The sequence below is a fragment of the Anticarsia gemmatalis genome, chromosome 24, assembly GCF_050436995.1.
Source record: "Anticarsia gemmatalis isolate Benzon Research Colony breed Stoneville strain chromosome 24, ilAntGemm2 primary, whole genome shotgun sequence".
Taxonomy (NCBI): domain Eukaryota; kingdom Metazoa; phylum Arthropoda; class Insecta; order Lepidoptera; family Erebidae; genus Anticarsia; species Anticarsia gemmatalis.
This window is the reverse complement of record NC_134768.1, coordinates 4,632,323-4,644,654: the sequence shown is the minus strand read 5'-3', so window position 1 is coordinate 4,644,654 and position 12,332 is coordinate 4,632,323. Positions and strand designations below refer to the sequence as shown.

General features: G+C 34.3%; 1 protein-coding gene across 1 annotated transcript; it reads right to left on the bottom strand.

Annotated features, from left to right (window-relative positions):
• Positions 1–5,502: 5,502 nt before the first annotated feature.
• Positions 5,503–8,858, bottom strand: LOC142983675 (uncharacterized). The gene is made up of 4 exons (XM_076130662.1): positions 8,599–8,858; positions 7,756–7,963; positions 7,249–7,349; positions 5,503–6,188 (listed from the first exon to the last, which is right to left on the bottom strand). Exons 1-4 carry the CDS (start codon positions 8,672–8,674, stop codon positions 6,073–6,075), a joined length of 501 nt encoding a protein of 166 aa, XP_075986777.1. The 5' UTR covers positions 8,675–8,858; the 3' UTR covers positions 5,503–6,072.
• Between the last annotated feature and the right edge of the window lie 3,474 nt (positions 8,859–12,332).

Sequence of the window (12,332 nt, the reverse complement as noted above, 5' to 3'; positions counted from 1 at the left end):
CTCACAGTGTATAAATGTGAGGAAAAATACATATTTCAGTAAGGTAAAAGTATATAAGTATATTTGCTAGGGGAGGATACTTTTTAGTTTTAGTGGTTCCTTTTTATCTGGTCAACTGTACTGTTGTCTATTATGTATGTATATATTTTAAAAGCGCAGATATCGTTGCAATTAATTATTATTAAAGGATAACAGTCGTTAAGCAATTTCTAATGCCTTTTTGGTGGCTCACTATAACTTACGTTTACCACGACTTCATCCGTTAAAAAAAGTTTTTACGGGGTTAAAATTACAGATTATAATCTAGATTCTATACTAAAATACCACATTTTATCAAAATCCCTTCAGTGATTAGGGCGTGATCGAGTAACAAACATCCAAACTTTCGCATTTATAATATAAGTAAGAAGTAAGATGACGTCGTAATTATTTCGAAATAGTTTCCAAAGAGTATATTCTTTCTTTACTCCAACAGAAATAGATGTAATAACAATAGTTGCAATATAAATACACCATTACCGCGTTTCTTAAGAGGTGATATCCTCCCAAGTGCCTTACTTGAGAGTCAATATCTACTTAATATGGTATCATTATAGCGCCGTAAACGATAGCCGAGTGTTTCGAATGCTCTCTCAGAGAGAAAAGAAACAAAACTATGATATTTTATGGAAGTACTGCAGCATAATAATAGTATTACAGTGTTTTTCACCCACTTGATTAGTTATCTTATAGGGTTAGTACAATTCTGCATCAAACCAAGCCAATATAATTAAAAAATCACCTCTACTTAACCATACAGTTATTAAAAAAGTCTAGCATATTAAACTTAAATACTCTCATGTTACAGTTAAGGAATAGTGATAACCGTGTGGTCTAAACTAGCACTTTCAATGCAAATAGTCGATGAGGCAAACTAGAGACAACATACCAGGGACGTTCAAAAATTATATTATTATGAGAAATGACATTAAACACATTTCTTGAAGGTGTGCAATGCCACCTGCATTTGCCCAGTGTAGTGGACTTACGGCTAGACTAGACCTTCCCTCATTCCGGGAAAAGACCCTTGCTTCCTATTTTATATAAAAGACTATCTTTATCTTTGAGATAAAACTCGCGTTATTATCAATGTCAGCTGTTTCTGACAACTTCCTTCCTAATATTAATCGTTGTTACTCCGCCAGCGACAATTTGTCGCCTCCCGCGCTATGCAATTATCAAAACACCCTGTATAAATAATTTAAGAGATACTTTTAATGACTTGTTCTTGTTTTCGTAAATACTTTTGTATAATTTTGTTTGATGTTCTAACCAATTTGTTATAAGCTTTATTTTTTTATTTACTTGATATATCATAGGTTCCCATTTATTTTGTGTCACTGCCCCCTTTATAACGATAACAATCTAGAACGTCCTTTACGTAATATACCCAAGTTTGTAAATGCTCTCGTAGCGTGCAAATCTACACTCGTAGCAGTTGTCAGGCTGCGGCGCTACGCGAACTTTCGTAGCACGCGTAGCAATGTCGTAGACATGATATGCGTTTCAACACTTTCAACTGTCATGTAATGTTGAACAGTATATCGAATGCCGGAATATACCTAGTTGTATATTATGGTTTAATAATATAATCAAACAGAAATACAGTCGGTCATGTGTATATTTAAAATAAGCAGAACTATAAGCGGTTTCAATGTTAACTTTTACTATACATACTTCCAAGATAATTTCAGTTTTTTTTACTTTTCAGCTAAATTACTAAACCGATTTTAATGAAATTTGAGTTGATCGTAGCGCAAACCTGGGGAATATATTTTTTTCACAAAAATTTACACAGGCAGGTAAAAGCTAGTGATTCATGTTGAACAAATTTGCTTCAAGTTTGGGCTATGTATATGTGCCTATAAAGAGTTGAGATTAAACCGTTTAAACATTTAAACTTGGATTAAAAACTTTACCAAACTTCATAAGACTTATAATTAAGTTTTTAAGTATCGTGTTTACTCGTGGTTAAACAGAACCAAACATTTTTGGCAAGAGAAAAAAATACGTGGGCTTATGAATTGTTTGTAAAAAGATTTTTTGTAGATGTTGTGAACAGATTTTATAAACATTTACTAGCTACGTCGGTCGTTATATCGTTAAATTCATATATAGCAAGATAAAGTCACATAATCTATAAAGCCAGTGACTCTGGTCTCTGCCTGCCCTTATAAAAAAAAGGATGTGACGAGACGTTATCTTTTGAAATAAATATTTTTAACATTTATTTCGTATTTCATATTGTTATATAACAAAAAGTTATAGCAGACTGAAATTGGTCAACATGGTAGTCTCAAGACCTAACCCCTCCCTCATTACGCGAGCAGACCTTTGCCCAGCAGTAGGACATTAATGCGTTAATTTATTTAACAGACAGAAATACTTCAGACGAACAAACTCTTACAAGATGTTGCGAAAATATTGTCGTGATAATATCACGAGAAACTATTATTTATTCAGCACAATTCTAGTAATAAATGGTCTGCATCAAGATAAATGAGATGACGTGTCAGTATCTTCAGGCCATAAAACGAGCGTTTCTTTACCCTTCTTATATAGCGACTTGTCTCAATAAACAAGAATCAACCGAGTCTTCAAAATAACAATCATAAAAAGATTATAGTGTGAGTACCTCATTCCTGGTACCCTTTCAATCTATCACTTTTAAATACCACTATTTCAGAAAATTTATCTCTTTTAAAGATTTTTCCTCTGAGCCCTACACAAATAGCTTCAAATATTCAGACTCACATGGATTTCTTATTTCCTCATTACAAGCCCATGTATGTAATCTTTACTATTAAAAAACAAAGTCCCTTCGTCACATCTGGCTTTATGTTTGTTTACGATGAACGTAAATTCTATGGAGCCGATTTTCATTTGGTTTTCACCAAAAGAAAGAGTCAGGCATATGTTACATTCATTTTGTCACGCTGGTGTATCCAAGGCAATGCTGGAAATACTCGCTAGTATAAACAGCATACGAGTTGTGTATCTTTTAAAATAGCTACATTGCTATCAAATACTCCACAACTTAAACAAGTTTTTGATAAAACATCCACCGTTAACAAACTATCCGTTCTCGCGTACTTCTCGACTCACTCTATAACTTAAATATGTTTTTTTTTAACACTAGCCGTTCCCGCTTACTTAGAAGCCCAACAAGATATATCAAACTTGATACTCGCTCTAACTATATTGCACCGACGAAATGTAAATGCTGCAATATTTGGCGAGGACATACATACTCTTGCTGACACGAGACATTCAGCTTACGAGTGCTATTCTACAACACTTATACAGTAAAAACGCAAACAAATGGAACTTTTGTAAATTGAAAACTTTCTGAGATTTTACATATCGTTACTTTTAAATACTGTTATGTGAGAGATTTTAGGTACTGTTATTTTGAAATATCTGCTTGGTAGCGTTATTGTAGCGTCCATAGCCAGTTGCGCTCACCGGTCGGTAAACGATCTGTGGGTTAAGCAAACATTGGCGCGGTCATTCCATAGATGGGTGACCGCATAGTGGTATTTGAACTGGGCGTCTCCGTGCTTTGGAGGGCACGTAAAAAGTCGGTCCCGGTTGTTATCAATTAAGATAGCAATCGTTAAGCCACGTCAAGGGCCTTCGGGCGGCTTGAACAACTTTGACACTAGGTTGACCGCTAACCATACGATGAGAGAGAGAGAGAGAGAGAGAGCGGTATTGTCAGTTGTTTTGAGTGTAGCGTCTTTCGGATATACATATTCAACTAGTGTGTTAATGTAAACAAAGAAAAAAGCTTGTAGTAGAAAAAATATACTTAATACAATAATCTGAGAACTTAGTAGAGTATGCAAGGCTCACCGACCGAGGGGGTGTTATAATTTAAAGGGTAGTATTTAAACGAGTGACTGTAAATTAAAGTTTTAAGTGTTAAAAATAATTAATTTACGGTATAGTATTACTAAGTGAGCGACTAACTGCGAGCGACGAGATATTAGCAGAACAGCAACTTACAAACATTAATTTGAGTTACTTAAAATTCAAAATGAGAAGCTTCATAATATTTGAGCGACCTAATATTTTTTTGAGTGTCAACGTTACGTCCTAATTTTTTTTCAATATTTGGCAATTGTTTTTTTTATACGGGGCGGTATTTCATCTTAAATGAAGTGTTTCGAATACAAAAACCACTTTGAAAAATACTATAATGAGCAGAGTATGATAAGCTATATATAAATTCGTCTCTTTTGATATTACATCAGGTCGCCGGAGCCCCGCTTCGCGTGGCTCCTCCTTCTGGGTGGTTTAAAAAAAATAACCACGTCGGTTTGCCAAAAACTCCTTTAAATTGGAAAAATCGAATCTATCTTAATATTGAAGTTGCCCTCTCTGTATTTCTAGTTGCTCACTTAGTAATGTAGTCGCAAGAACAGAATTTTAATTTCTGAAATGGATTAATCACAACCCACTTTTTGTAATCTCTTTCTAGAATTTATTATTAATCAATATTTGTAGTTACTTTGGTTAATTTTTCGCTTACTCAAATTCATACTGCTCAAGTTATTAAAACAGTATGTCATCATCAGTCGTTAAGTTTTTTTTTATTCGATCGTTTTATAATTCCCCTAATTTAAATGATCGGTCACCTGAAGACCTATGCACTGACGGTGGCCTGTCTGATACAGCTTCTTTATAATCTGAAAAAATCGTGTATCTCTCTTAAGTTGTTGGAAAAGTAATTTCATGAGCAATAGAGCACATATGCTATCAAAACTAATATTGTGTATTATCACAACAGCAACTAAGTTTAAGCCTGAAATGCCTTAAATCTCTTCTAGATGAAAGTTTTCAGCAGGTAATAAGACACAAAATAATCCCCCAAGTCAAACCGAAGCTGTGGAATGAAAACTAATAACTTTAAGAAACCAGTAAAGATGCGTGCACACAAGTCGGGTGAAATAAAACATTAACTACATACATACGTCTTCTCGCGCCTGTTTTACTCGCAGGGGTAGGCATAGATATATTAAATACACCTCCGTTTCGCTATTACGGCATAAAGGCTATTATCATATACCGTGCACGTTAAACTTTTGGCTACTGTTTAGAAATATTTTAATATAAATAAATTAGGAAAAACCATAAATACTTAGTCTACATACATATGGTATTCAAACCGCACTTGGCCTGCGTAACAGACCCATGACGATTGACCCGTGGGAAATTCAAGTAAGCTGGTCTAGGCAAGTCTAAAACAGTCTTTATATCAGACGGTGTTGTGATAGAGTTTCCACCAATAAAAAATCTTCTGGATCCAGGTAAGAAGATCATCAATTAAATTCTAATGCTTTATATTAAGCCTAAACGTTTGACCTAAATAGTAGAGTAATAAAATAATTTGAATACTTTGTTTGATATTTTATATTGAGTCTTTTTTTAACACTCATATTTAAAAAAAACACAAAATTATCATAATTCATTTAAGTAGAAAAAATGTATGATGAAATAGATATACAAATTATCACGTAAAGTTTAAAATATACAATTTTTTTTTTACATAGTTTGCCATTTACATGGATTGACTAAGGCACTCAGACGCTCCATGTAAAACGCCGGTATTCAGCTGCATCCGGTAAGACTGGAAGCCGACTCCTACATAGTTTGGAATAAAGGCTAAGCTGATTTTTTGCCATATAGCTGACCCGCGCAACTTCGCTTGCGTCACATAAGAGAGATTGAGTTAAAATTTTCCCCGTTTTTGTAACATTTTTTACTTGTACTCTGCTCCTATTAGTCGTAGCGTGATGATATATAGCCTATAGCCTTCCTCGATAAATGGGCTATTTAACACTGAAAGGATTTTCAAATCAGACCAGTAGTTCCTGAGATTAGCGCGTTCAAACAAACAAACAAACAAACAAACAATCAAACAAACAAACTCTTCAGCTTTATAATATTAGTATAGATATAGATGTGGCTAGCATTAAACATGACAAATAAATTATCCTACGTGTACAAGAAATTAAAAAAAAATAATTATCATCCCTCTTCGTTCTTCATTCTGTGTTTCAGCTCGGGTTGCTTGTAAACCATGTATGCGTATCCATATATCGCTGAAATACCACAACCTCCCTGTTGATTTATCCTCAGATGTCCTAGATAAAAAAAATCTAATTAGTATTCACATCTGACGTGAGTAGTCAAGTCGTTCACACCTCAAACGATACAACAATAATCTAAATATGTACTAGCTGACCCACACAACTTCGCCTGCGTCACATTAGAGAGAATTGGTCAAAATTTCCCCCGTTTTTGTAACATATTAGTAGCGTGATGATATATAGCCTCTTACCTTTCTTGATAAATGGGCTATCTAACAGTGAAAGAATTTTTCAAATCGGACCAGTAGTTCCTGAGATTAGCGCGTTCAAACAAACAAACAAAGGCTAGGCTCCAGTCAGCCTGCGACCACGGCGAGTGCAACCTGCGCCGAAACATTAGGCATTTTAAGGTAAAATGCGTGTTCGCGTTAATTCCCGTATTCTATTATACATTAAACAAACAAACTCTTCAGCTTTATAATATTAGTAGGTATAGATAATTCAAAGGTGACCGACTGACGTAGTGATCTATCAACACACATCCCGAACTATTGGACGGATCGGGCTGCAATTTGGCATGCAGGTAGATGTTATGATGTAGGCATCCGCGAAGGATTTCTATTAAGTCTACCCCCAAGGGGATAAAATAGGGGCTGAAAGTTTGTATGAAAAATTCTGCACCAAATCACAAACTACGCAGATGAAGTCGCGGGCAAAAGTAATATTATAATTGTATGCGTTTTGTGCGCTTGAAATATTATGTTAGAAATACTTGTCACCTGTAGTGCGATTCTCTACAGTCGCTATCGAGTATCGTGAATTTGACATTTAAAGTGTACTGCAGAAGTAGTTCCCTCAACGCCCGCTAGAGGCGCTGACAAGAAGTCCATACAAAATGTCTTGATAGCTTGTTGGTAATCGATAGTGGTAAAGAATCGCTACACTTCTAAATGGTATAGGAAAACATCGCGATAACTTACCCTTACTCGAGTTGGAAATCGGGCTTAAGATCATGTGTTTTAGTATCTTATTAGCAGTAATTAAACAGCTTTCTTTTTGTTAAGGAACTTATCACACAAAAGCAGAAATCAAATTTTAACATAGCTTTACTTACTATGATTATTGAAGCAATTGTCAAGGTAAACGTGGCAATACTGTCCGAAATTTCTATAATCAAGATATCTGTTATATCCGCACACTTTACTGTAAACCTCCCTGAAACAAATAGTAGATATATTCACTTACACAGTCATACAAAAAGATAAAAGTTTTACTAGTAAGTATATGATAGTCAAAAAGTAAAATCAATGAACAAAATCGTGATGAAGACCTGTCACAATTGACGTGATGATAGCAAGAGGAGTTGATATATTTTTATTCATGGTTTATTGGAAAGACTTGGACGCGAGATTCATAGAACACGGACGATTGACGAAAACAGTAGAAGGGAGAATAAGCCCTGTGCATACCTACATGCACACATACATAAAAACATAAAATCAAAGAGTAGTTTTTCTCGATAGTTAGCCGGTTATCGATACTCGATAGTAGTAGAGAATTGCGCTACTATAGTAACTTAAAAAAGGCTGTATCATCACTCACGATGATTATCTTTACTTACAAATTCCCAATACACTTTAGATATTGTGCTGTGCATCTTAGTTCAGTCCTCGCGAATGAGTAGTAATCACCTAAAGATTCGTCTTCCATGAAATAGGCACGATAGTTGTCATAATAAAAGAGTTCCGTTGTATAACGTTCCTGGTCGCCCACATACAAGGTGGTGAAAACGTCTGAAGCTAGCAACGCTTTCAGTTCTTCTTCTTCGTCTAAAAGAAACATTAAGACTTATTTAATCTTTACAGCCAATCTATATATTATACATATAATAAAACAGTAAAAAATATTATAATAAATATATCTATACTAATATTATAAAGCTGAAGAGTTTGTTTGTTTGTTTGTTTGTTTGTTTGTTTGTTTGTTTGTTTGTTTGTTTGTTTGTTTGTTTGTTTGAACGCGCTAATCTCAGGAACTACTGATCCGATTTGAAAAATTCTTTCAGTGTTAGATAGCCCATTTATCGAGGAAGGTTATAGGCTATAAATCATCACGCTACGACCAATAGGAGCAGAGTACGAGTAAAAAATGTTACGAAAACGGGGAAAAAATTCACCATTCTCTCTTATGTGACGCAAGCGAAGTTGCGCGGGTCAGCTAGTTTACAAAATAATCTATGGTGGGGGTTAGTACTAAATAATTTTACGAATATGGCATTTACAATTTTTGTATCTATAGGTACAGGTAGGTACATATGAAATTAATTATAAAATAACAATTAAAATAGGCAAAATAGAGATTGTTATGAAGTTAGACATTCTAAATAAGTATATTATAGCACAGTATACTGGAGACAGGAGCCCATACTGTGGAACTTCGAAAAGTAAATAGTATCGGTCGTTACCTGTTGGAACAAGCGCATGAATCTTTTGTAAAATCGGCAGCACTAGTAAACATAACGTGTAGGATAAATATGACATCTTGCTACATTACTGCCCGAACAACAGATAATTTCCTTCTTCCAGATTCTAGTCACGCCGGTAACGAGTCTTGTTGAAAATTCCTACAATGCAGAAGTTTTATTTTCGATAAGAGACGACAATATTGAGAGTCCACAGTACACAGATCTCTATTCCATCACTCGGTATTGACTGCAGACTGCCACAGAACAATAAACACTTGTTCAGATTATGACGGTTTAATTAACGGATTACCATTAATTAAAATTGCAATATGGACGTTTCTGTCCATTTAGAAAGCTAATCTTACTCTGTTAAGTCGTTTGCTTGTAAGTACCTAATGCATTAAACAGCAAATAGGAATAAATGAGTGCTCTCTTTTTACTTTTGCGTCATAACATAAATCTGATTGTCTGGATAAATTTCCCTTTTTTCATCCAAAGGGTAGAACTAAGACTTCACTGTCTGTCTATCACCAGGCTGTATATCATTTTTTTCATTAACCGAGATAGTTAGACAGTTGTAGGTTTCTGAAGACGTTCAGACGGAGGAGACATTCAGGAAGGCTGACCCCGTTGCGATATGGGGTTTATAACATGAAAGAAAGAGAGTGAGTTAGACAGTTGTACTAAAACTAGAAGAAGATAATTATTTAAAAATGCTTCCATACAATAAACATGATCTTTTTGCTGTTTCGAGTCAAACTCGCACTTTTGTTGTTCGAATAGTCCACTCCAAGTCCGGATAGTGTCAATTTTTCAGATAAAATTTTGAAGTAATTTCAATATTTATAAAACTCTCAAATGTGTTTGTAGGCGTGAGAGCTGCAATCGTTCGATTGATTAAGAAATGCCTGCACGGCTCGCTAGCTCTACGAGTGAAGTACGACTCGCATTCTCATCAACGTATTGAGATCGCGAAAGGTTTTATTATACTGATGGAGTGTTCAGAAGTTGATCTAAGAGAGTAATCTTGCTTTTCAAATCTTCTTGTTAGCTTTTCTTCTGACTTTATTATTGAAGATTATGTCTTAGTCACCACACCACGGTGAATAAGCTAATAAGAAGTATACATTGGATGATTGTGGGTCCAAAATAATAATAAAGTCAGTCTAAGTGTTATTTTTTAAGCTGTATGCTACAGCGGTATGGTATTTACAATATTATTTTTTATTAAGCCTGTTTCACTGTGTATCACTGCTGAACAAAGGTCTTATATATTGAATAGAAATTTGTTAATATTCAGATGGTATGTACCTACATTAAAAAATCAGAGATTAGAATTGCGATTGATAATAACGTACTTATCAGTTCACATCATAAAACTGTAAAAACTGTTTAGAACTTAATTGCCTTTATAAGCGACTTAAAAAAGGAGGACGTTCTCAACTCGTCACTTTATTTATTTTTATTAGGTTAATTAGGTACCTCGTAACGTTTGAGGTATTTGACTGATTTTACATTCTTATAAAGTCTCATTAAAATTTCGTCCAATTTCACGAGAAGATTTTGGGATATCCTTAAAAATACGTTGTTCTGTATACATTTTTATGGTTATGCATGGTCATTCCCCTTTGAAGTCAGTTTATTGTATTCAAAAACGAATGTAAAAGGTTTAAAATCAATAACATTTGTATGTAAGAATGACGGGTCACTTTTACTTAGGCATGTATCGTATGGTATTCTGCCAGTCACCATTTCACTTTGCGTTATAAATGAAAAAGCTGTTCTTTATAAGTAAGTACTAAGGCAATACTTTTATTCATAGCTCTAGGTCAAATCTATGGTAACTACGCGTGTGATATTTCGTTTTGCCACATCGTGAAAAACTGATCATCGCCAATGGCGTTTGTCATGAGAACTATTTTCCGTAAGCTATAAGCTAGTTGAAATTACTAACTGTAGAAAATCATGCTGCAGTTAGCTTAGTTAGTACTTACTTGGTTAGTCTACTATGACGAGGGTACTCTCCGTATGTAAACTCCAGCAATCATAATAATAAGGATACCAGTTGATTTCCAATATCAATTTAAAGTCATTTAATTTTTATCTGAATTATCTGTAGAAATGTATCTATGTGCCCTCAAGTATTTAGTATTTATAAAAAGCTATAAAAATAAAATATTTTGGCAAAACACGGAACTTCATAACAACACCAATAAAAGTCTCTTGGTTGAACATTAATAGCCTATAAACGAATCTTGAGGCAGCCAAAACAAAATAAAACCTAACGTGCATTTCAACAACAAGCAAAATTAACATCTCAAGCATTTTGAGAATTAACTTAGGACGATGAGTGTCAAAGTAACTCACTAATTACTGTGCCACTGCTGAGCAGATGTCTTCTCCTGCAATGAGGTAGGGGTCAGCTCTTGCGTCCACCACACTAGCCTATACACTTGGAGACTTTGCATGCCCTGAATAAATGCGTTGAAAAAGCACTTTTAGGCACCGATGGAACGTCATCTCAAATACAGCCACCCATCTATTGAATGACTATTACGTTATACGTAAACTAAAAGTTGCTTGGTTGATTTATCGTTTCCTCAAAGTTAGTTGTCATATTTTTATTTTATTAAGATATAACATTCTCAGATGACATAACAATCCATCTCGACTAAAAGATGTAGACTCGAATAATATAAATCGATTAAAGTATTCCAAAAAGGATTCCACATTATGTCAAACAATGTCAGTCTTAAGACAGGCTGTATTTAGTAAGCCTTTAAACACAAATTGCGATTCAAAACGTTATCGTAAAGTTGTCTTCTTGATGTCTTAAGCTTGGCTTAGATGAACAATACTTTGTCTTACTGATTTGGTTACAGGATAATTGCTTAATATGTAAGTTGGAAACAACTGTGTTGTTTCCTAAAGATGTTATAAATAGACGTCTTAACCTTAAATCTAGATTAATTATTGTTTCGCTCTTTTCTGATAAAAATATTGTCGTTTGTCATATTATTACGATTTAAAATTAACCTTGCCAGGAATTCAAAAACTATACTCATACTTCGTAAGTTTTTAATAACATTGGTTAACTTTGGTACACAGAAAATTGTTACGTAGGATACTTTTTAGTATAGACAATCATCTCAAGCCGGCAAAACTTTAAATAAAAATCAGAGCCTAAAAGCCTTTCATATTACAGAATAGGGTTGCTTGGCATTATGTTTCTAGCTTAATTACGTTAATAATATAATGTAAAATTACTTTGTTACGCCTCATTTTACTCTCACGCCATTACAATAAAACTTTAATGCAATTCTCTTGTTCTGTCCAGAATGAAGCCTTATTATGTGATTTTATTATACATAATTATTTAATGGCGTTAAATAAGAGACAAAAGCTCCTGACATTACATTACAGCCAGTTCTACTTACTTTCTTGTAAACGATCAGCGGGTTACACAAAATAAATAAATCTTAGTGAAATGTAAATGGGCTACGTGCCCGGCATATAACAGTAGGCTCGCCTCCCATTTCATGGGGCTAACATTGTTAATGGCGCAACATGGGTGTATTCCATACATTTCTGCACACACCTCTTATACAAACTTTGGAATATTTGTTAACTTTGATGAAAACAATATAATATTATGGTGCAATTTAATTATCTAGAACCTGAATAAAAAGCGAACACCACTTCAAACAGTGTCCAGACAAATTATATTTCTATAA